This window comes from Hipposideros armiger, unplaced genomic scaffold, assembly GCF_001890085.2.
Source record: "Hipposideros armiger isolate ML-2016 unplaced genomic scaffold, ASM189008v1 scaffold_159, whole genome shotgun sequence".
Lineage (NCBI taxonomy): Eukaryota > Metazoa > Chordata > Mammalia > Chiroptera > Hipposideridae > Hipposideros > Hipposideros armiger.
The window spans coordinates 731,047-755,245 of record NW_017731509.1 but is presented as its reverse complement, the minus strand read 5'-3'; the positions used below and the strand labels follow the sequence as shown (position 1 = coordinate 755,245).

Genomic DNA, 24,199 nt, shown 5'->3' with positions numbered 1-24,199 from the left:
GAGAGAGGGAGAGAGGGAGAGAGGGAGAGAGGGAGAGAGGGAGAGAGTTAGTTAGCTTAGAATAAGGTATTTTTCCTTAGATTGAATCATTTCGGTAACATTAGGAGGAAGAAGCATGATCAAGCTATTTCCCAAAGCTGGATGCTCTTTCTTCAGCATGATGAAGACTTTGGACATGAGATGACATATAAAAATAGGATACAACATGTTATAGCAAAGATGTTCTTTGCACTTGTCATCCTTTTGTTCAGTCATTAAACACATGCTTTTATCTGACATGTACCAGGCCCTGTGGTGGGTACTGGGCAAAATACAGAAATGAAGATTTCAGGGTTCTTGATTTTTTTGTAAGCTTGGATAGTAATAAATTGTATGTAAACCAATAATTAAAAAAATGTGACAGGCAGGCACTCCACTACTTAAGAGTTATGAAAATTTGAGTAGATATTTGTCCTTTTGAAGTCACTATTTCCTATTTATAAAGTTGAAAGTAATAATGGCACCTAACTTATTATTTTGGGGTGAGATTAAAGGAGATAAACAGTGTTAAATGCTGAATGCACCATCTGAATATAGTAAATATGCAGTGCTTTTTCTGTGATGACAGCAAAGGTTTGGGGGTAACAAGAAGAAATATTTTCTCTGGAAAATCCCTATAGAAAGATGCCATTTAAACCAGGTCTTGAAGGATGGATTGATAAGTTGGGGAAGAGCATTACATGGTGGATGGAGACTCATGGGAAATACTACGATGTGTTCTGGGGAGAAATTTGTTTAAGGTAAATTAGGTAAAACATTGAGAAACTTGGAGAGAAACTTAAGGAAAGTCAGAGTGGGGTCAGATTATGAATAGCTTCACGTAGCATTCTTCTTCAGGTGATGAAAAGCCTTCTCAGGTCTTTAGGCAAAGGAGTGAGGTATTTAGAAATGACATGTATCCGAATAAGTAGCGATGAAGTGGAGAGGAGAGGACAAAAGGACATTTGGTGACCATGTGTGAGTGTGGACTGATGAGGGATGATATTGTATTAGACCTACAACTCTTAGACGAACGTTAAGAGAACACAGCGGAAGAACAAATTATCTTTGCTTTGAAAGCAGGAGGTACAGGTGCGATGGCTTAGATGACTCTGTGCTATGGAACTTACCACTCATCAGTGATGTTATTTTATAGGTGCTGGCAGCTTTAACATGTTTAAGAATAGTCTGTAGAGTTGCAGAGAAATGTAATTCACCAGCACCTGTCGGAGTCTATGTGGGAAGTATTGGAAGCATCTACCTTAGTTTTATCAGCATGAAAAACTACATTCAGGGAAGAGTTTGCTGAAAACCCCTGAAAATGGTTTTGGAGTTTCATGGTGCTCAGGTTATTTTTGTTGTATTTATATCTACAATGCTTTGTCTCACTCTGAAATGCCTTTCTTTTTGGGGAAAAGAAAAAAACAACAGAGAACTTAGTCTATTGCATTTGCTCAGTAAAATATTACCCTTTCTTATTTAGCAATGAACCAAAGGTACAGATTGATTTTAATCATTCAAGTTTTGGAAAGTATATGTTACATTGTCTTTGATAGTAGAGGCACCTTTCTCTGTTTGCTACTTGTGTAATGAAACAGTGTAGGTTTCAGTATGTTATTGATCACAGTTTAGCTTGATGGTGTGCTGTACTGAGCATCAGCCTGAGGACCTAGATTGGTCAATGTGTCCTCAGGAGGGCTTTATCTGATTACAATATCACCCTATGCAACCAATAAAAGGAACGTGAATTGATTTGGCCTTTCATTATATAGTTCACAATCTGCTAGATTATCATCATTACAATTTACTATACAGCTCTTGAAATAAGTAAAGGATTACTCCTTTCACCAGCTGTCTTGACACAGCCAGCAGCTTTTACAAATCGGATAGACATTATGGGACATTTCTGCAGTCATACCAGGAAGCTCCTAGCCTGAGAGAACGGCTCACCCTCTATTCTCTCTCTCCATGTGCCCTTGTCATTTTCACGTTGATCGATGCCATCAGTCCTCACCTCCCTGCTTCTAATCTTTGACATGGCTTCTGTTGCTGCCACCTGATCTCTACCTCTCTTCCCTTTCTTTCCTGTCTGTTGTTCTCAAATTCTCAGCTTTTATATCTAGTGATCATCAAATCCCTTTTTCCTGATTTCCTAACACATTCAATATACACGTTGGGATGATAATTTCATTCACTTAATTTGGTTACTTAGGTCCTTTCTCTCATGTTCACTGCTTTGACACTTTCTCCAGTCCAGTAATTTCTTGGGTATAACTATTGGATGTCGTGCCGTTCTTGATGTTGGGGGTTCCTGTTTCTACTTTTGAAGAGCAGCAAATGGAAAATGATAGCACCATGAATGACTAGTGAAAGAAGAAGAAAACAATTTCAATGTTGAGATAGATTTAATTTAAAAGTTTAGAAACCACTAATATTGAACCAATGCCTTTGTTCTTATGGTTAAGAATTCTTTTTCTCCATTACCCAATGCATAGGTATATTATTTCATTTATACTGTATATTCTGTGATGTTGGAGAAGAAAATAGAAGCCAAAGCATTTGTTCAAGGCCAATGTCAGATGCAAACATCCGGGTGTCTTTTGTCATGATAATAGGAAACTTAAACTACCTGGTGAGAGTGAGCTAAATCTTTTGCTAGTTTTATTAAGTCTACTCTATGATCTGTAATTAATTTATTCAATAAGGATAAATTGATTATATATTACATGTTTGGAACTGGAGAAAGAGTGATGAAAGACGTGGTCTACACGCTTGAGGAGCTCAAATCTACTAGGTCAAACAGATCATTAAGGAGAAATTAGAGGACAGCGTGTAAGTGCTCTGATATAGTGTGCCAGATGGGTGTGAACATAAGAAATGTTGAAACCTATAGAGAATATTTATAGGAGTTTATTTGAGCCAAAAGTGACAACAGTTGCTGGGAAGCAAGATCTCAAATGCTTTGGAGAATAACAGTTTTGCAGTTTCTTTTATGCATTTGAAATTAAGGAGAGAACATAAGGAAGGTTACTTGAAGGTGGGAGAAAAGCAAGGGGATTGGATTGCAGGAGAGTTAAGGTAATGCGCTCTCTTGAGGGTGGTTACACCTTTGAGGGGTATTACCTCTGGCATTGCAAAGGTGTGTTAACCTAGATGCACAAGAACAATGGACAGGGCTGCTTACAAACCTTTCACCATGACCTCCCAAGTTAGGAATTTGTGATTTATTACAGCACCCTTTTTTCGTCCACAGGAAGAACAGAGGAGGGGGACCTGTAGTGGGTGAAATAAGGGCCCCAAAAGGATATGTCTGAGTCCTAACCCCCAGTGCCTGCGAATGTCACCTTATTTGGAAATAGGGTCTTTAAAGGGCTAGTTAAGGATCTTGAGGTGATATCAACCTGGATTTAGCGTGGTGTCATTAAAAGAGAAGTGAGAGGGAGGTTTGACACAGGCACCTGGGGAAGGCAATATGAAGACGAAAGCAGAGATTGGATTTAGGAAGCTGCAAGCTGAGTAATGCCAAGAATTGCTGGCAGCCACCAGACGCTGGGAGGGAGGCATGGAGTGGATTCTCCCTCGGAGCCTCCAGAAGGAACCAACACTGGTGACACCTTACTTGCAGACTATGGGAGAATAATTCTGTTTGTTTGAAGCCACCACATCTGTGGTAATTTGCTATGGCAGCTGTCGGCAACTAATAGAGGCCTTCAACCTAGAATGGAGACCTGGCGTGCGAGAGAGTCAGCCATCATTAAATGCTTCCAGGTTCAGGAGAGATTTCAGCTAAGATTTGGAGGCCAAGCAGGAGTTACGCAACTTAACCAATGGGGAAAAGAATTACAGGCAGAAAAAATACATGTAGATATCCATATTATTGCCAGAAAAAAAGCCTCCTTAATTCCTAATTCTATTGGAGAAGGGCAAGTGACATGCTGCTTACCCGGCTATGTCTCTTCTTGACAAATATTGCCTCTACTATGCAGTCTGTTTGGTCCATAAGTATTGGAGGAATCATTGCCTTCCCTCACATGTCCACTACTATAGCACTGGTTGAGGGGACTATTCTCATTTGAACAATTGTGATAGCTGTTTAACTTGTCTGCTTTCCCTATTGCCTGGCCCACCCCACACTGTATTTTCCTCAGCACAGGAGCAGGAAAGATCGTGTTAAAACTGAAGTAACATGTCACTCTTTAGCACAAAACATTCCAATAGTTTGAATTTCTTTCAGAGCAAAAAATCCAAAGTCTGTAAGTGTCCTAAAGACCCTAGGAAAACTGACCTTCTATGAACTTTCTGTTGCCATCTCCTGTGACTCACCTTCCGACTCACCTGGCCACCTTGCAATTCCTGGACATGCTCGGTATGGCCCTATGTTAGGACCTTTGCCCAAAACTGTTCCCTTTGCCCCAAACATTCATCACCCCATTATCTGCCTGGACTGCTGTCTGTCATTTTTTATGTTTGTGTTCAAATGTCAATTATTAGGCCTTCCAAGGATTACTGTAAGTAAAAAGTAACCCTTCTCCAAATACTTCTCTCTCTTACTCTGCTTCAAAAAAAATCTGAATTTTTTGTACTTTTATTTGTTTCTTGTTTGTTTTCCCTCCACTAAAGAAGCTTCATAACATCAGGGACCTTATATGCTCTGATCATTGTTATATGTTAACTGCCTAGCAGAGTATTGGGTGCATAGTAGAATTTCAATTGATAGTTCAATGGATGAACAATTCTTAGATTTTTTTCTTAACTGAGAAATTTATAAAATGAAGATGTTTGATGAGAATTGCTAAACCCATGTTTAATTATAATACTAAATAAATTTTAAGTGTAGTTTTATAGAACATAGCTTCCTAAGGCCTGCAGTGTGTTCTGATAGTAATCCCACATTCCTTCTCCAAAAAGTAATAAACAAATAAGCAAACAAAAAAATTAAGGATGGTCCTTAATCAGTGTAGTTTTAAATAATAGATTTGATCCATTCTGGACCCTGGTCAGTGGTGTTTGTATTGCAGAATACTTTTTTTTTTTTTTACTTGAGTCTCTTCCTGTTCCTCTTCTTCCTCTTGGATATAAGGGAAAAATATAGTCCTTGAGGCCGAATGGTATCAAATGATTTCTGTGGAAGGCTTTGCTTCTCTCCCGGGGACTCTGCAAACACTGACTGGGCCTGTGACATGCCCTGTCTTTCTGTTCCTCTGTTCCTGGTACTCTATAGCTGTTGTTTCTTTGCTGGGATCATAGTGCCCTGATTAGATTCAGCATTCTCTACACACTGTGGAGATGAGGGAGATATTTTAAAGTTCTGTCCATGAGAGGAATCTGTTCCAGCTGAGAATCTGAGCCAGGAATAGCTCCCCAGCTGAGCAGAAAGATGGGCATCATGAAATCTCCTTTATAGCACCCTCAGGAAATAGTCACCCAGGGTGTCTTGCTTAATCTCCTCCAGGCCAGCCTCATGTGGGCTAACCATATGGATACACAAAGCAAGCTCAGAATGATTGGAGAACTATACCTGGTGGGATAAGGCTGCTGGTGGAACGTGGCAAGGGACAAATATGGAGAGGGAGGCGATGTATCAGGCTCTGTGCCCCTTGTTTTCATCATTATCCTGTCATTTAACCTTCATCCCAAACTTAAAGAAGAGCCATTTGTGTCCCTATCTCACAAATCAGCAAACTGAGGCTCAGAAAAGGTGAGCAATTTGCTGAAGGTCACACAGCTCATGATTTAATCCAAATGGCTCTGATTCCAAGGACTTTGCTTTTTTTTTTTTTTTAAAACCTCCACTATGTTGCCTATAAATTAGAAATACATTGGGAGGGCCTTGAGCCTAGATATTTCAAAAATAACATTAGCTCAGGAATGAGAGCAGCTCATGTTATAGATGAGATATAGCTAAACATCTAGAAAGACAGATAACTGGGCAGTGGTGAAGGCTTAAGGCCCAGCGGGTGTATGCAGCGTGAAAGCAGCCATCAATCAGACATGCTCACTTACTTGGACCCTGGCTTTTGACTTTGAAGGCAGCCAGAGAGAGGTCAAATATATGGTTTTGATTCCTCCAGCAAACAGAGCTCTTTGGAATTCTTTGTATTCTACAACGTGCTAATAATTCTAACTCTGAATTTCTTGGTTTGAACCTTCAAGGAATTGAGAAATAGTATACATCTGTAACAAAATGCAAATGACAGCCTAACAACTGTGAGTTAGGGTTTCTTTTCCTTTTTGTTCCCCACATCAGTGTATTTTTTCCCCAAATGGGTTTCCCCACCATGTATGTAAGTAAATAACTAATAATAGTAATAATGTCAATAATAATTCATATCTTTTGGGCACCTGGAACTAAGTGTTCCACCTGCAGTAACCTTTATTCCTCATAGCAGCCATAGAGAGAAGGTGGTGTTTTTACTTCCCATTTTGTTATGAGGAAATAAGGTTTATAGATGTTTCTAGATTAGCTCCAGGCTACAGGGTTAGAAAAAGGCAAGCCTGAGATTTGCAGACCTGAGGTTCCCCGTGTCCCAGAGTCTGTCATCTGACACTCTAGGTGTGCCTGGCTGTGTAAGGTATTGACAGGGTAGGGGTGGGGGGAGCAGTGTTTGCTGCAGTGTCTAATTACTAATTCTTTTTCTTTCCTATGCTCATTTTCTCCTTTCACCTTTCTCTCCTCCCTTATTTATCCCTCCTCTCCTTTCTGCCCTACTTTTTAAAAACCCTAAAACAGCTTTCTCCCATTGGGTGAAGTTGGCATTGCTTCTCAGGCACCTGATGCTGTCAGAATCCCGGAGCCTGGAATTCTTAGTCTCTGCTTCATAATTAACTTTCTCTTGGGCAAGTCATCTAACTTCTCCCCTCTCAGTTTCCCCATTGACTACAGAATGAAAGTATCCTTACAAATTACCTTTTAAGATTCTTGTGAAGCACTTTTTAAACAAAAGTGCCAAATGCTTTACAAGTATGAGAAGTTGCTCAGGTTTCAGGATGAAAGTAAGGAAGTGGTAAAGCCCTGTCCAGAACTCAGGTCCATCCAAATTACCCAGCTACGATCACTGCAGCTCGCATTCATATCTCATTCAAGATTTACCATCTAATTCCATGTGGTTATAGAAAATCGCAGGAAGCTTTTGCCTCGGAGAACTTGCTGAGATTTATTCCTTCAAAGCCTCTAGACTGTGACCTCCAGGGTTAATTTATGTGTTGGCTCCATTATGGCAGTGCAGCAGAAACCTTCTGACCTGCTCATCCCGGGCTTTCTTCTCAACTGTTTTCCACAGATAGCACTTTCAGGCCCCCATTTTCTTAGTGCTGCTGGTAGATGTTGAATACCAAACCCTGAATTGCTTTCAGAGTTTTTGTTGCAAAGATGTAATTTGACCATTGCCTTAGCTTTTACATCATAGGGTATCCTGACCTAACTTCCTGAATTTTGCTTTTGGAAATTTGAACACCATCTCTCATTCTGTTCCTCTTCTTAGGTTTTGGCCTTAATCCTTCATTATTTTCTTTGCAGTTGATTCCATTGCTCAACAAGCTCTCAAACTCTGGCATCATTTGGGCATCAGTTAGGGAAGGCAGGCTGCAAAGGATTTTGATATTTGAGAAGGAAATGCTACACTATATGAATTAACCTGGAGAGAAAGAGGCTGACAGATTTAAGACGAACTAACATCTATTGAGCACTTACTATGGATGAACACTATGCCAAGTACTTCACATGCACTCTCCTATTGAATCCTGGTAATACTTTCATGGCATAGGTTTTCTTATTGACCTAATTATACAGATAGGGGATTTGATGCTCAAGGAGATTAAGCAAATTTCCAAAATCAGTCATGGTGGTAGTCATTTTGCAATATATACTGGTAAATGTATCAAATCAATACGTTGTACACCTTAAACTTAAAAAAATGTTATATGTCAGTTATATCTAAATAAAGCTGGAAAAAAACCTAGCCAGCTAATCAGGGCTGGAACCATGCCTGGAACCTCGGTCTCTGTTCCCAGAGTCACGCTCCTCACTTCTCGCACTGTTCTGTGTGGGAGAATTATGCAGGTGCCAGGTTGCCTGGATATGTGCCAGTGATTGAACCCCAGGCCCAGGCACACAACGTCAAGACTGAATAGTCCTCATGCCCAAGTTCTTAGAAATTTCCTGTTGAATTGCTCTTTCTCTTATATGATTTTCCCATTTATACATTATAGCGATTTTAAACTCATAATAAAAACTGATTCATATTCAACATTTCGACTCTACCTTCCTAGGAAAAAGCCACCACTCTTATTCTGAATGAAACTGAAATTGTGGAAAAATAAGACAGTATCAGCGGTCCTACATCCTTCATAAGACCCATGGGTACCTGGTGAGAAAGGCAGAGAAGAAGTAGCTCTTCTGTGAAATAGCGCAAAGCCTGGGTGTGTAACACACCAGCTGTGGTCACTGCCCCTTTTTCCTCACTGCATACCTTGCAGCCAGCCGAAGCCACTTTCAGTTCTAGCCAACAGTGCTCCAGGCCTCTGTACCTTTGCTCATGCTGTTCCTGCCCCCTAACTACAGCATCCTTGGGCCCAGTCTGCCTAGTCATTATTTTTCTGATTCAGCTCAGGTCTTGGCTCCTCTGTGGAGCTATTCTTGACTTCCAAGCAGAAATAAACCTTTCCTTCTCCCTGCCTCCACTTGACCATGTGCAGACAGTATAGCTAGGATCTACAAGGTACTATGTGCTATGCACACTTCACTCCTCAAGGCCTTTGTGCTTGCTGTAACCTCTGCCTGGAACGCTCTTCTATTTGATAACCTGCGTGACTCACTCATTGTCCCCTTTGGGTCTTCACTCAAATGCCACCTTCTCAGCGAGGCATTTCATGATAATCCTATTTAATTACACCTTCCCCACTGGCACAGTCCCTGTCCTGCACTGCTCTATTTTTTACTATATCATTTATTATCATCTAACTTACCATATCACTTACACACTTATTTTGTTATTTGGTATCTATCTGGTAGAAAATAAACCCATGCGTTGAAATATTTTTAGCTGTTCAGCGTGAGCCTTGGTTATCAGGATGACGCTTGGCACAGAGGCTGCTCAATAACTATTTGTTGAATGACTGTGTGAAGGACTGTCTGTCTTTTCTCAGCTTTGGTACTGTTGAAAGTTTGGGCTGAATAATTCTTTGCTGTGGGGCTGTCCTGTGCATTGTAGGATGTTTAATAGCATCCTTGGTCTCTACCCACCAGTAAAGCCACCAGTAGCACTCCCACAGCTGTGACACTAAGAATGACTCTAGACATTGCCAAATGTCCCCTGGGGGGAAATTGCCTTTAGGGAGAACCATTATATTAGTCTCTCAGTTCCTAAAGTACAGGGATCATTTCTTATTAGAGTATCTAGTGTGTAGCACATAGTAGAGGCTTGATCAATTTTTTAATCTGAGTTGATCTAACTTGATAACTACATGTTATATATAACTACATGTTATATACTTATTTCAGATTTCATAATATAGGTAGTTTTATATACAAAACTGTCTTCTCAAACTTCTTATTTTCTCCATGTAATTAATTTATTCTTATCAGCAAATAATAGATTTAGTATCAGTAGCATTCAAGATGCTAGATCTAAAGAGTTGCAAAAAACCATAACCATGATCCTTCAGAATTTCACAGATATATATTTATATATCTATATATCTATATATCTGTGTATATATATATATGCCAAAAACAAAGCAAAAGGATGAATTATGTCACCCCTCAACCAATGCCATCCCCATCTGGTTCATCCTCTGTAATAGAGATTATCTATAAAGGCCTCCCTGGATAGTAAATATTTCACCTTTGCCAGCTATATGGTTTCTGCTGCAACCACATCCATGGAAAATAGCCCTTGTAGACATTTTCCTATCATATCAGTCTTTCCAGAGCTCAGACCAACATCTCTGTTTGAAAATGTCAAGATTAATCAAAAGTGACTCTGTGCCCCCATCCTGTGACAGAATGCTGTGGACTAGAAGAATATGACAATTACCTAGAATGTATGAAACAAGCACACAGTTTAAACGGCAGGTTTAGTGGGTTGTGAAAGCAAGTCGCATGACAATAGCTGCATTCTATAAATGATATAGAATACAATACAGTGAATAGAATAGAATACAGTGCAATGCAATGAAGGCAATACAATGGAAGGCAATACATTGGAAAATATCAGAATGCATTACACATAACTAAGAGTAAATTTTATATTTCTGGTTGTCTGTATATGTGAAGATTTCTGATTTAAATATATTTCTTACCATTTAGTGTAGTAAAAAGGGATTAGCAAAGTACTGTCTTCAATGAACTGGAATAATGGCCAGAGCAAAAGAAAAGTCTATAAGCAGATATCCAGGCAGTACCCTATAATGCCTTAAGATAGCTCGCACATCCGGGAAGTGGACAGAAATGGGAACGCTGGAGAGCATGGGTCGCACATTCTAAAACGTTCCTCCTCCCCCGCATGGCTTGCTGCCTTCCCTTCTGAGTTCAGTCTTTAACCGCAATGTGAGTTATAAACACCTCTTCATTTTCTTCTTCTGATCAGCATCTTTCCGCAGGACAGAACCTTGACCTGCACTGTCCCTTGTCCTGTGCTTCTCTGCTTGGTAACAATCCTATTCATTTTTCCGGGCCCAACTCAAATCCCAGCATTGTTGCAAAGCTTTGCCTCAGTCATGAGGCAGCGTTAATCATGTTCTCCTCCGTGGTCTCTCAGCGTTTTATTCATACTGCTACAACAGCATTTGTCACATTTTATTATGCTTGGTTTTATGCATGCCACCCTCTGCTACCTGATTGTGAGCTTCTTGGGACTGGGGACACTTTCCTGCCTAGCTGTAGACTTCTCAGCTCCCAGCACATTATTGGTTCATAGTAGGTGGCCAAACCTTAATGGAAATGACTTAGTGATGGGGTTAAGACTCCTAGTTTGAAACCCAGGAAGCCACTTAGTGGCAGAGTGACCGTAGATAACTTATTTAACTTCTCTAAGTCAGCTTTCTCTTCTGACAATGAGAACAACATGACTAATGCACAGAATTGCTGTGGGAATGAAATGGAATATTGCGTATGTACAGCACTTAGTAGGTCTTCAGTAAATGGAATTTACCATTACTGTTGTTATTATTGTTGTTAAAAAGGAGAGTGGGAAAGGCTATTAGAGCTGTGGATAAACACACATATAGTAAGTGATAGGGTTGAAGGTGATTTGGGGGCTAATAATTATTAAATTATGCAGTATACTGTTTGCTTCAGACCAAAATGATGACATGAAAAGTGATAATTGCAGGCATCTGGATGTTTGGTTTTACATATCAAACTAACCATCTGGATGATTTTCATTCTTACCTTTTCTCTATATTTTTAAAATGTGTTTTGAAGAGAGGTGGGAGTGGATGGAAAAAGAGATTCAAATAAAATAATTTTGTTCCTGGAGATACCCAGTAGACATAATTGTATAAAATTGGAGCAGTTTCTTAGCCTCAGCACTATTGACATTTTGGGTCAGATACTTCTTTGTTATTCAGGGCCGTCCAGTGCATTGTAGGATGTTTAGCAATATCCCTATCTTCTGCCCACCAAATGCCAGTAGCACACTGGCATGACCCCACATGCCATCTTGTAGCAACCAAAATATTTGAGGGGCCGTTTGGTAAATATCATGTTATGAACAAAGTAAGGAATTAAACCAAAACACAAACATGGAATGTTGGTATCACCTTTATTATTAACAGAGCAGGACTGGAAAACATGAGTTTAGGTCAGCCAAGCTAGTTTGCTGAGAATAAACACAGAATAAAGCTGACTCGCCACCAAGTCCCAGGGAGGAAGGTATTATCAGGAAAGTAGAGAAAATTGATACAGTCCGAAGGCAGCTCACTCCCAAGAAAGAAGTGGGGTGGGCATGGAGTTTTGCTGAGCATGACCAGATTTCAAATACCGCCCCCCTTTGGATGTAGGTGCATATAATCAAATTAATTACCATCTTTGGTACGTGACACCCTGCAACAATTAGTTCATGGTGAACAGCTTTTATTTATTTAGTTTGAAATCTTGATAGTTGTTTTAACAACCACACCTAGTAATTCACACCTGGTAACTCACTATCCCAAATAAATGAAAAATGTTACAATTACCTATTTCTGACCATACAGTGCTTTCCAGCCCATCCTCCTGCTTTTACCATCGAAGAAGCATCATTCTGATAAACATATTTTCCCAAATTTACCAATAGAATAAATCCCTCTACCTCCCCAGAGGTGGAATGAGCAAAGCTGCCAAGAGAGGTCAGAAATGATCTTAAGAAAAATGCTTCCCCAAGGAAACCAGGAGGGAAGAAGAGGGTTTCCTTCTAAATCTAACAGATGGTGCTGTAACTTTGTTTCCTTATTTTGTCAAGACGCAGGGTGTCCCTTGGAACTAAATACATGCCAGTAAAATTGTGAGAGGATCTTTTGAAGTGGATATAGAACTCGAAGGACTATTAATTTTTTATTAGTGTAAAACAATTTTGGTCAAATTGAGCACATGGTGGTGATACATGTGCAAACCCACCTTCTCACTTTGTTCCCCTTCACAGTGGCCACGTTTCATTTCACATGCTGAGAAATCCTGAATATAAAAAAGTAATCTTCCTGTGGATTACCTCTACCTCAACGTGGAGTTTTGTGATTTGATTTTTCTTGTACAATAGAAAGAAAAGAGTCCTTTCAAAAACAGAAATCATACTGTTTTAGAGCGGACCCAATCCAACATATCCTCCAGGGCAGTAAGTTAATAGCCAATCGCACTATGAAGGCCGATTCAGGTGTGTAGTCTCATTGTACACCTGCAACCTGTTTGCACGGTGTTCCAGAACCTGGAAAGTGGTTGACAATGGAGCCACATACTCATAATGCCTGAGTTTTTCTGAGTTTGCAGAGGAGCTGTGATTCCAAGTTCCACTGCAAACCACATGATGCTACTTAGGGCATTAAGTCCAGCGAGGAGTGATAATGAGCCCTCGCTAAAGAATAAACTCATTGCACAAGGACCTTTTTAATTCACTGTTGCATATTCAGCACCTGGAACAGAAACTGGTGTACAGTAGTGTTGTTATTCAGAAAAGCAGAACCCTGGTGATACATAACAAAAGTCATATCTTCTTTTTGAGCACATGCCACTGGCAGTGTCCTGTGTTGGGCCATTTATGTTGGCAATTTAATTTAACCTGCACAGCATGTCTGTTATCATCACTATCATTACTGCTTCACTCTTGAGAAAACTGAGGTCCAGAGGGGTGAAATAATTTGTGGTGGGTCACACGCTAATAAATATAGAGCAAGTATTTGGACCATGTGGTTTCTACTATCCCATCCTCTCATAAGCTAGAAAGATAGGAAGTGGTGACATGGCAGTTTGTTTTGGTTCTGTCATCAACTAAGCAATGCTGTGCAGGTTATAGGTCCTCTGAGTATCAGAGTCCTTTTCTTTCAAATGCTAGGCTTAAAGTTGATGAAGGGGAGCCTATTCAGGTATAAATAATCTACCCATGATTTCTAGCCTAGGACACAACAGTATATTTTGATATTTTATGAGGTAGTCAAAGAAAACTTGCATTGATCTGAATTTCCCAGTAGTAGCTTAAGTTTTAGATGACATGCTTCTTCTTAATTTGTTTTTATATCTTTTTTTGAAATTACGTTGTTATATGCCCTAAGGTTTAGATAGGCAATGAATTTCTTCTTTATTCCAGATAACTTCCATTAAACATAGTATGTGCCTATTTGGTGACATGGGACTAGGCTCAGACAAAAATGGAGATTAGATTATAGGTATGAACTTAAACACCTGCTTACCTGCCTTCTTAAATAGCACATGTGCAATTTGGACATATATTTTTCCCTTCCAATTTGTAGTCAGTTCCATTAGCCCTGATGGAACTACTCAAAAAAGCAAGAAACCTGCCGTGTGAATAACAGATTGCGGATAACTTGCACTATAACATAAAAAGAGGAGGTAAGACTTTGAAGGCAAAGAAGTATTTACTTGAATCTTGGCTCTGCTACTTCCTATCTGTGTAGCCTTAGATGGGCCACTTGATTTCTGAGCCCCAGTTTCACCATTTTTATAGGAGAAACAATAACACTTTTCTAATAGTCCCATGATAAAGGCTACTACTACTCTTAGTAGAAATGAAATCAAACAGAAATCACGAGGTCATAACAACCCACCCTGGTGAAGCTGATCACCTTATAGGATGGATTTAATTGTCTGGGTATTAGACAATTTGTTCCTGGTCCATTCTGCAGTCATAATGATATTGCTATCAATCAATTTTATTTAATAAAATACTTACATAACACTGTGCACCACACACTATTTTAAGTCCCTTATAAATATTAACGCATTGCATCCTCATAGCACCCTAGTTATTGTTTTTGTTTTGTTTGTTTTTTTTTTAGCTGAGCCATCCTGCCACCTGTTGGCAGCTCAGCAGCAGCTCAGCTCAGGCTGGGAATCGAACCGCTGTTGCTCAGAGCTCAAACTCTTGAGTGAGCTCTTAACCAACTGAGCACTCAGCACGCCCACACCATATTTATTATGTACATTCTTAGAACATCACAAGCATCTCATGCTTTCTTCAAAAACCTCCTTTTATCATTTGATTTAAGGGATGAGTAAATCAAAAGCACACGGGTATTATGAAACAGCACCGAGTCTCCTAACCAGGTCTACAGATCTGTGTGTGTGTGTGTGTGTGTGTGTGTGTGTGTGTGCGCGCGCGCGCGCACACACACACGGGCAAACAGATCTAAATCAAGTGCTGTTTGACTATATTAATAAAGAAACCCTCCTTCCAAGCCCCTACTTTCCTTTGATGCAACTTGAAACTTTCCTCAACAGCTTTTCATCTGTCATCTTTAGATGATAGGTGAAAAGTTTACTGTTTACTGTTCTGTTATTAATTTTGATGTGGACCTACACTTTAAATATCTTACTTGAAATGTCAGTGTGACTTAGGGGACAAGAGGTTTGTATACATATATTTCTCTATGTTTTTTTGGGATGAACATCCCAAGGCAGATACTGTCTGAATCTTTTTTTGCACAGGCTTAGGGGACTAAGATGTTGAAAAGAGAAAATGGTTTTAAAATTCCAAGGTACATGCTGTCTCTCCTCTGGCAGGAGCAAAGAAACTCAGAATTAATTGCTAAGCTACGAAATGTTGAATCATACAGTGGATATTAAATGATGTGGAAAATGACAATATTGTGAGAATATTTATGAACTTGAACTAGTGTTCAACCATCTAAAGATGTTATGTGGCTTTTTAAAGTTAGACCCATATTATTTATGTGGTGATGGCAAACTATAACCATGACATTTTCTAGCTGTAATTATACATTTAAAAATGTTCTCACCTAGCTCTCATGTGAATAAAAGAAACTCTAGGTTAGCAAGTTGCAATCATCTTCGCTAATGAGAAATTTTGCAACGTTAGTACACTAAATTATTGGGATTCTAGCAAGGTTGGATAATAAATTATTCTGGATGGAAGTGTTGCAGAATCGTTAGAGGAAAAGTTCTTTTCTGTCAGAACAACCTGCATAATATAAATTAAGTCATTCAGCAAGTATTTTCTGAGCATCTACTATGTACTCAGATACTAAGGCTATGACACAATGGGCAGTGAAAAGAATCATGGCACTTGTCCTCATGAGTCTTACAGTCCAATGGATGAGCCAGGAAATGATAATTATATATAAATAAACAATTATATTTAATACTGCAAAGGAGAGGTGTGTGGAGCTATGCTGTGCTATTCTAGAATGTAATCAGGGAAACTAAGCTGCTCTGGGAATCCTAGCAAGGTAGCACTGAGGTGAAGTTGGGATAATTTTGCAATGCTCAGCCAAAAGCTTTAACTCCACACCATCTGAAACAGTATTTTCACATTGAGGCATTTTCCCTAAAGGAATAATTTGGGGTGTGTTAAACAGTCTAGCTGTACAGGCATTGTTTTTATCACAGAAATATTGGAAACATCTTAGGTTTTCAAAGGTAAGGGGTTAGTTAAATTTATTATGTTATCAAAAATTATATCTACCCAAATCTTTTCAAAATAATGTGAAAAGTTTTTTTCTTGTAATAAAAGATGTTCAGAGAAAAAAGTGGTTACAAAATAGTATTTTAAATGCCTTTGCCTTTATCCCAACCCTATCCTTTTTAGTTATTCATTTATAATAATAATAATGGAAGAAACAGTAATACCTATTCGTACTAGTTACCATTTAGCACATGGCAGCCCCATTATTTCATCCATTATTTCAGTTGGTCTCAGTGAAATAGGTATTAATCCATTTATCTTTTTGGATACCAAAGTTTTAAAATATGTCCACACTGATATGTATTCCCAATGCAACAAAGAAAGAATGGCTCGTGCTGTTTGCCATGAATTTTCTTACCGCCATTTTATCTAAGCGAAATCTCTCATTCTTTTGCAACAGCATTCTGCGAAGAGGGCTGCAGATTCGGTGGAACATGCGTGGCACCCAACAAATGTGTCTGCCCTTCTGGATTCACAGGAAGCCACTGCGAGAAAGGTAACCTTGCCCTTTTTCGGGGCGAGGGAGGGAAAAGAGAATTTCCAAAAGAGAATGGAAACTCTTTCTGCAGGAGTACAATACTGGGGGTTGATGTGATACCTTATATTTCAGTGGTAGGTGTGGCTCCCCAAAGGGGATATCTTTTGATCACTGCATAATAGGTGTCCTCCCTCTGAAAATAGACCTTCATTTGCCCTCCCATCAGAGTCTCTAATTTAGCAAGGTTGAATCTTTCTCTGCTATTGTTGGAAGTGTGCGTTTTTAGTGCTAATTAGAGGCAAAGCCTGACGATCTGACCTGCCCCAATTGTTATCTGTTGGGGGTAGCATCATGCGCGACTATTGGAGTTATAACAATCTGCTGTGTCAACAGAATCTAAATTAGAACCACATGCTCCTTGCATAAAAGCACATTAAGGAACTCCAGCAGCAGGTTTATTGGTGTACTTGGGATTTTATTCTAATATTAGCTTATTAGGAACATTATCATTCATGAACCTGATAATATAAGCCAATTAGTATTTGTAAGATTCCATTATGTGCACCTTTCTATTTGAAATAAATGTAGTGTTTACACTTGGCACTATTTGGTGAAACCTGCTCTCTTATTAATTCAAGAAGTCCTGCGTGCATGTAATTGAAATTGACATTCAATGTTAATATGCTGATGTATATATCAATGCTAGCAAGGGGTCTATGCCACGTAAGATTGGATATAGCCGAGTATTTGCCCACGACTATTATTGGGCTGAAATCACAGCATTGTGTTTTTCTGAGTCTGAAATGTCACAGTTTGCACTTCTCGTAGTAGAGCATAAAAATACGGCAATACAACGCTGTAGTCATTATTCCTATTATTCAGTGAAGAAGAGGAAGTCTTTATCCAATGCTGGAAATCTGAGCAGAGCTCTTGTTTCCTTTCCTTCATGTTTAATGGTTTCTGAATTTAGATAATACATTTTAAAAATAAGCTTATTTATTGTGCTCCAACTAGCCCAACATAGTACATTGTACTGCCTGTATATTTATAAGGCATCTTGATCCTTTATGTCAAAACATGTCAAAATTTAACTGTATAAATTAGTTAAAAAGGAAATCAACAAGCAATATGTGCACCATTGTTTCCATATTTTTGATATTGTCAATGAGTCAAATTACATTTCTTAAATTATTAATTGGTTTGTCCTTAAAAAAGACACATAAAAGAGCCAAGTACTGCCTCTGAGCAGCATTAGAGAATTACCACATGGAGCTGGAGATTTCTTGCCAAAAGCATAAAAACTTAATGGTAAGTTAGCAAGTGTGACCTTATTGCAATGCATTTGATTTCAATTAGGTTTTCTAAAGTAAAAAAAAAAAAAAAGATATATACATATATATCTAAAGGTTTCTCATCATTTCCTCTAGAACTACTATGTTCCCCTAAAATGAGTGTACAGGAATTAATGGGGACAGAGTGGTGATGATGCTAATGTAGATGATGAAGGTTATTACTGCTAATGACATACCATTTATTATGTACTAATTATGTGTCAGGGCTTTCAAATGAATATTTTAATATTAAGAATAAACAAAAGAGATAGATACTGTTACTCCTGTTGTACAGATGACAAAATAAAGCTTGGCTAGGTTAAGTAACTTCCGCAATGCTACAGAGTCAGCATTAGAACCGAGACCACAATTCAAGTTTCATTCCACAAAGCCAGCATTATAAACCCTTGCATGTGTTTCTCAAGGTTCATACATGAACTTCCTGTTAAAATTCAGATTCCTGGCCCCGTCACCCCAGAGCTGGTGCATGAGAATATTTGGGGGATGGCCCATGGATCTACGCTTTCACCAAGCACCTCAGGTTGTGTTATAAACCAGTTAGTATTATGTTATTATTGTGATGTTTAACCAGACCATTCACTCTAAAGTTCTTATTCTTTTTACTTTATCAAGAATTGAGGGAGAACATTGATTATAGACCTGGGTCTGAGTCAGCGGCAGCCTAGGAGGAATTAATTATGGGTTCTAATGGCTTGTTGATATAGCATCTATCCTTTTCTCTGCTCACTAAGTGGTTGGTTGAACTAGTACTTATGTTCTGGTCCACAATGTGGGACAAGAAAAGTAGAGATAAAGGAGAAAATCAAGACTAGAAGCAAAAGTAAAACAGAGCCAGGCAGGACATGGATTCCAATATAAATGTTAAAGTTGAGACTGAAAATTGAGTATTCTTTCATTCTTGCTCAGTTATTATAGTTTAAAAAAAATAAGGTTTTTTTGGTTGCCACACTATCTCCCATCGGTAGCAAAGCCATTCCATTTAATATCAGCCAATATTCTAATTCTATGAAATTTTTGTGGATAGGATAAAACACATATTTTCCAATCCATTGTGTGCAAGGGATCAAAATGAAATCTAAGACAAATACTGAAAACCTATGCCCTGTCTTGTCTGAATTATTTTGTCATGTTGCTCGTTAGCAATAAACATTAAGTAATTCTATTTGCCATTCAATAGTGATGCTGCATGCCTTGAGACTTAGGGTGCAAAGGAAAAATGCAGATGCATTGTGAATGTCTACGGCATGATTACACTAAATCTTTTATTTAGTTTCTTTTAATTTCAGGGCTAACTAAATGGTCCCCTTTGAGCTATATAGAATCTGCTTATATTTAGTCTTAAAAATATTTCCCTAGGCCCTGCTAGTTACTGGTTCTATTCATTGCTTGTGATATTCCGCCTTTGAGAATTCAAGTACACTTAGTCATTCATTGAAATCATTTGTTAAAGAAAATGCCTATCTGAAACTTAATGGAGTTAAGAATCCCACTTGTGTTTGGTATGTAACATAAAGATGAACAGCTCTGCATTTATTTATACTGATGAGATTTTAGTAAACTTAACCTTTTCATAACCCCACTCAAGATAAGCAAACGTTTTACCTCTCTCGGTTTCTGGATAACACGTTATATTGATTCTCCTCCTACCCTTTGTTCTTTCTCTGTGCCATTCGCTTTGGTTTGGTTTCACATATAACATCAAGATATATAAAGAGAGGGCCGGCCGAGTGGCGCGATGGTTAAGAACTTGCTTGGGATGCCAGAGGGCCCCGGTTTGGATCCCACATATGAGGGCCAGTGACACTGCCCTCCACAGCTAAGATGCTGAACAACAGCTCGACCTGGAGCTGGGTTGCCATGAGTCACCGGCGACGGTGTAGCCTGAGGTGGAAAAAAATATATATATACATATATATATATATATGTATGTATATACGTATATATATATATATATGTATATATATATATATATATATATATATATATATAGAGAGAGAGAGAGAGAGAGAGAGAGAGAGAGAGAGAGAGAGACGAGTAAGGAGTCAGTAAGAAGTGTAGTTTTGCTACTGTTAGCCTAGAAAAGGGCTGCTGGTAAAAGCTCTCTTCTTAACCCTAAAAGAGCTAAAAGCATGTCGTGTCACACGGACATAATGTAGCCAAGCACATTATGAAACAACACAAGTCCTCCTAGAGACTTTTCAAGTGTGAAATCAAAGAGCTATGCTAAATCCAGAAATATGTTACCTACCATAAAATAGAGTATCTTCCTCTGGGAAGTAAATAAAACTTAGTTTTTTACTTGGCATTAATCAAATTTGAAAGCAACAGTAAATAGGAATTAAATATGAGGTATTAAACTCTGTCTTGGTTAGGGGTTTCTTACGCTTGACACTTTCGACATTTTGGAACAGATAATTCTTTATTGTGGAGAGCTGTCCTACACGTTGTGGGATCCTTAGCAGCATGGCTGGACTCTACCCACTAAATAACATTAGCTCTCTCTCCCACCCCCAGGCATGACAATCAAAAATGTCTCCTGACATTGCCAAATATCCCCTGAGAGGCAGAATTATCCTGGCATTGTTGACAATGCCAGGTCTAGATGTAGCTTTTTTAAAAGTCTTAAAATGTGTGTGTGTGTGTGTGTGTGTGTGTATCGTACAATTGTATAGACATCAGGTACCCATAACCAGTGTCTTGTGAATCAGACACTGAGAGTTGGACAAGACTAGTCAAGCTATAGACTAGACTGTAGTCTCATGTGAAAGAATTAGTAAAAACATGCTAATATTATAAAAATAACAGACCTTGACTTTTTCCCACAGTTGCTCCAGAAATGTGTTCATTTATTATAAATATTATTCAGTCAACTCACATAACCATTGAACCTTTCACAGTCTCCAAGCTCTTCCAAAACATATTAAGGATCTAATTAAGAATATTCAGGAAAATCAATAAATAATCACAAAATTTAACAGCATTATCTATTCATAATATAAGTTCTAGTAGTTACTATTTTTCTATTGGGGTATCTGAATTTTTAATTTTTCTATAATAAATATAGATTATATTTGTAATAAGAAATGATTTTTTTTTAAGCATAAAATAAAGAGAACATAAAAGTCATGAAAAAGACTTCATTTTTTTCAAGTTACTGGGGGTCTTTTAACCTTTCCTAAAGGGAAATGACTTTTTATAGGATAATTTATTCTGTGTTTTCCCTGTGTCTCAGGGACTTGCGGATATGTAGACAGAGGGTAATTGTTTGCCCTGAGTATATTATCCATCCACTAGGTGAAAAAGAATGGTCAGAAACGAAGACTTCTTTAATCTTCCAAATTTTAAATCTTGCCCCGATTTTGAGAGAGCTCTACTGGCATTCATCTATTTGTCATTGCTCTGCCTGTCCCTGTTTTAGGGAAAAAATTTAAGAGCCCTTAGGAAGGTGGATGATAGGTCCATTCTATTAGTAGAGAAGAGAATGTTTCTTCTCTTCCTCTCCTGCTATCACAGGACTTTGGGGAAGGCTCCTGGGAAGAGGGTGAGTGCTAGTGTGCCTCTTCAGCTTGTTAGCAGTTGGGAGATTTATTTAACTTTTCTCAACATGAGCTTTCTCTGGTTGTCTGGCACATGTAGATGGCAGCTTCTATTAATAGGATTGCTGTTGTTGTTGTGTAGCTAATACATACCCTGAAAAAAAGTAAGCAGTGCTTTTGTGACATCATTTAAAAGGGGGAAATAAGAGGATTTGAGGTTTTTCTGAATTGCCCATCCAGTTGAACCCACCAAAAAAGAGTGGACACAGATGGTCTTTTAAAGTGTCATTAAAGTCAGATGAGTGTGAATTGGAGGAGCTATTACCTGGACTGGATGTCTGCAGAAATAGAGAATGGTAGTAGAAGCCAAGTGGAACAGAGCACGAGAGGAACCCAAACCCAGTAACACAGAACATCCATCTTTAGAGCAGCTGAACCTTGAGTTCAGGTACCACACCTAGAGTACTTGTTCAGGACCCTTTTTCTCCCCTCAGTTCTTTCTCCCTTCAGCCTTGATGGAGAAATTGTGCTGAAGATTCAACACACTTCCCCACAGAGTTGCCACCTACCTCTCAGAGCTACTTGGAGCGGTTTCAAAACCCTGTTTCTGACACTGCCAGGACCACCATTTTGCCAGGTTTCAGACCTATGGAAAAATACCCTAAGCCATTTTTTTCTCATCTTGGTACAGAGTAAGGTTTTTTAAGTCATTTCAGTACAACTGGAAGGAGTGATATACCTTTTGTTCAGAAGCAGGGATTTTGGATAAAGATGTGGCCTGGGATAGTGAAAAGAGTACTAGACTGAAGGGCAGAGTCCTGAGTTCTGAGAGATGGGCCACCGTGAATTATTTAGCCTATTATCCATCGATTGTGAGTCCTAAACTTTTGAATTGGTTAATTTTCGTGAGGCAGCTAGTTTCACCTTACTGAGCATGTGTAAGTGTTACTCAGCCAGCCAGTAGTGGAGTTGGGGTTCTAACCCATGTATGACTGAGTCCAAACTTTATACACTTTCCAATATCGATCGGCTCTAGATAGCATTACCCTTGTACAGGAGCAATTAAACCTAACAGATTGCCTGGGAGGCTAACTAAGTTACGTTCCCCTCTGAGCAATGAGCCATGATTTCCTGCTTGATTATGTACATGGTTTAATATCTTCCCTTCAGCATCTTTGTTGTGCCTAAGGCAGGAAGAGAGTAAAAAATAGGGGTTAAGATCACCATTTCTGAAGCTATGCTAGCTCAGCTTAAGTTGGGGTTCCACTATTGACCAGAATCTGAGATATTGGATCAGATATATGTCATCTTTCCAAGCTTCAGTTTGCCACTAACAAAAGGGATATCAGTATTACCTATCGCATAATATTATTGTAAGATTAAGTGAGATAGTCTATTTAAATTACTTAGTAGAGTGCCGGCACACAATAGGTGCCTAGAAATAATATCTATTGTTGATTCTATCCTCGATTTACCTGGTGATAAAACCGAGACTCAGAAATACTAGGCTACTTTCCCAAGGACACTCAGCAAGTAAATGGTGGAGTTATGCCTTATATCCATCTTTTACTACTGAACTTGCTATTCTTTCTACCAGCTCATGGCCTCTCACTGTACCATTCAGATGTAAACTGGTTTTATTCATGTCATCTTTGCTAATTCATATTGTCTCAGTTCCCATAAACATTTTACATAATTTTGCATCAACTTAATACATATTAATTAAAGCTAATACATACTAATTTATTAGTTTTGCTCAGGGAAAGGAGTGAATTAATTCAGTACCTGAATGTGACATGTATAACTTAGGTATGATCCCTTGAGAAGGATTTTTTCTTAGCTATTGTTTTTTTCCCGTTTCTTGGAGTTGAAATTAAGGATTCGACACCAAGTTCTGATTATATTATTGATGGCATAGACAGCTTTGTACATAGGCAGATCTGAGGCCTCATTGAAAAGGCTACCCCACTTGTCCTCCTGCAAATATTTCCTTAGCCCTTTGTTGATTCCTCAAACTCATTTAAGAAACACAAACATTCTACTTCTCAATTTGGCAGCAGGGAAAGCTGGATTCTATTCCCAGATTCCACTATTTACAAGCCATGTGATGGCGGGCAGAATCAGCTTTTCTATGTAAAATCATCCAAGAAAAACCTTCAAGTTGTGCATACTGCCCTAAGTATCCTAGGACTTTACTCTGAGAAAATACCCTGAGATGGGCACATAATGAGGTTTGATGATACAGTTAAATCTTAAAGGAATGGCATTTTAAATAATAATACATCAGAAACAACTTCAATTTATAACCATAGAGAATTAGTGAAATCAATTATGGGTAACCATTCTACGGAGCCTTTAAAACTATGGAGGAAGGCTACTTAATGACTGGGAGACACTGTGTCTGGTGAGAACGAACATAAACTCTGGAAGCAGACTTTCCAATTTTGACGACCAGCTTTAAGATTTTGGGGAGGTACTTAAAATTTTTTGTGCCTCCATTTCTTGAGTTAAAGCATGAGAACATAAACAATACTGGCCCACGGGAGAATTATTATTATTATTATTCTTGAATTTCCTGGTATCTGGTGGCACTCTATAAGCACTGGACATTATTAAGTAAAAATGACATGTTTACTATGATTCTAATTTTTATGCACATATATATCATATATATACATATATATA

At 38.6% G+C, this 24,199-nt stretch overlaps 1 protein-coding gene across 2 annotated transcripts in view; it reads left to right on the top strand.

The window, feature by feature from the left end:
- The window catches only part of NELL1 (neural EGFL like 1), an 835,074-nt gene that overhangs the window by 608,312 nt on the left and 202,563 nt on the right, over positions 1–24,199 (top strand). For both annotated transcript variants that reach the window (XM_019651350.1, XM_019651349.1), the window contains exon 15: positions 16,549–16,644. In XM_019651350.1, the coding sequence (XP_019506895.1) occupies positions 16,549–16,644 (96 nt within the window). The remainder of the gene's footprint in view (positions 1–16,548; positions 16,645–24,199) is intronic.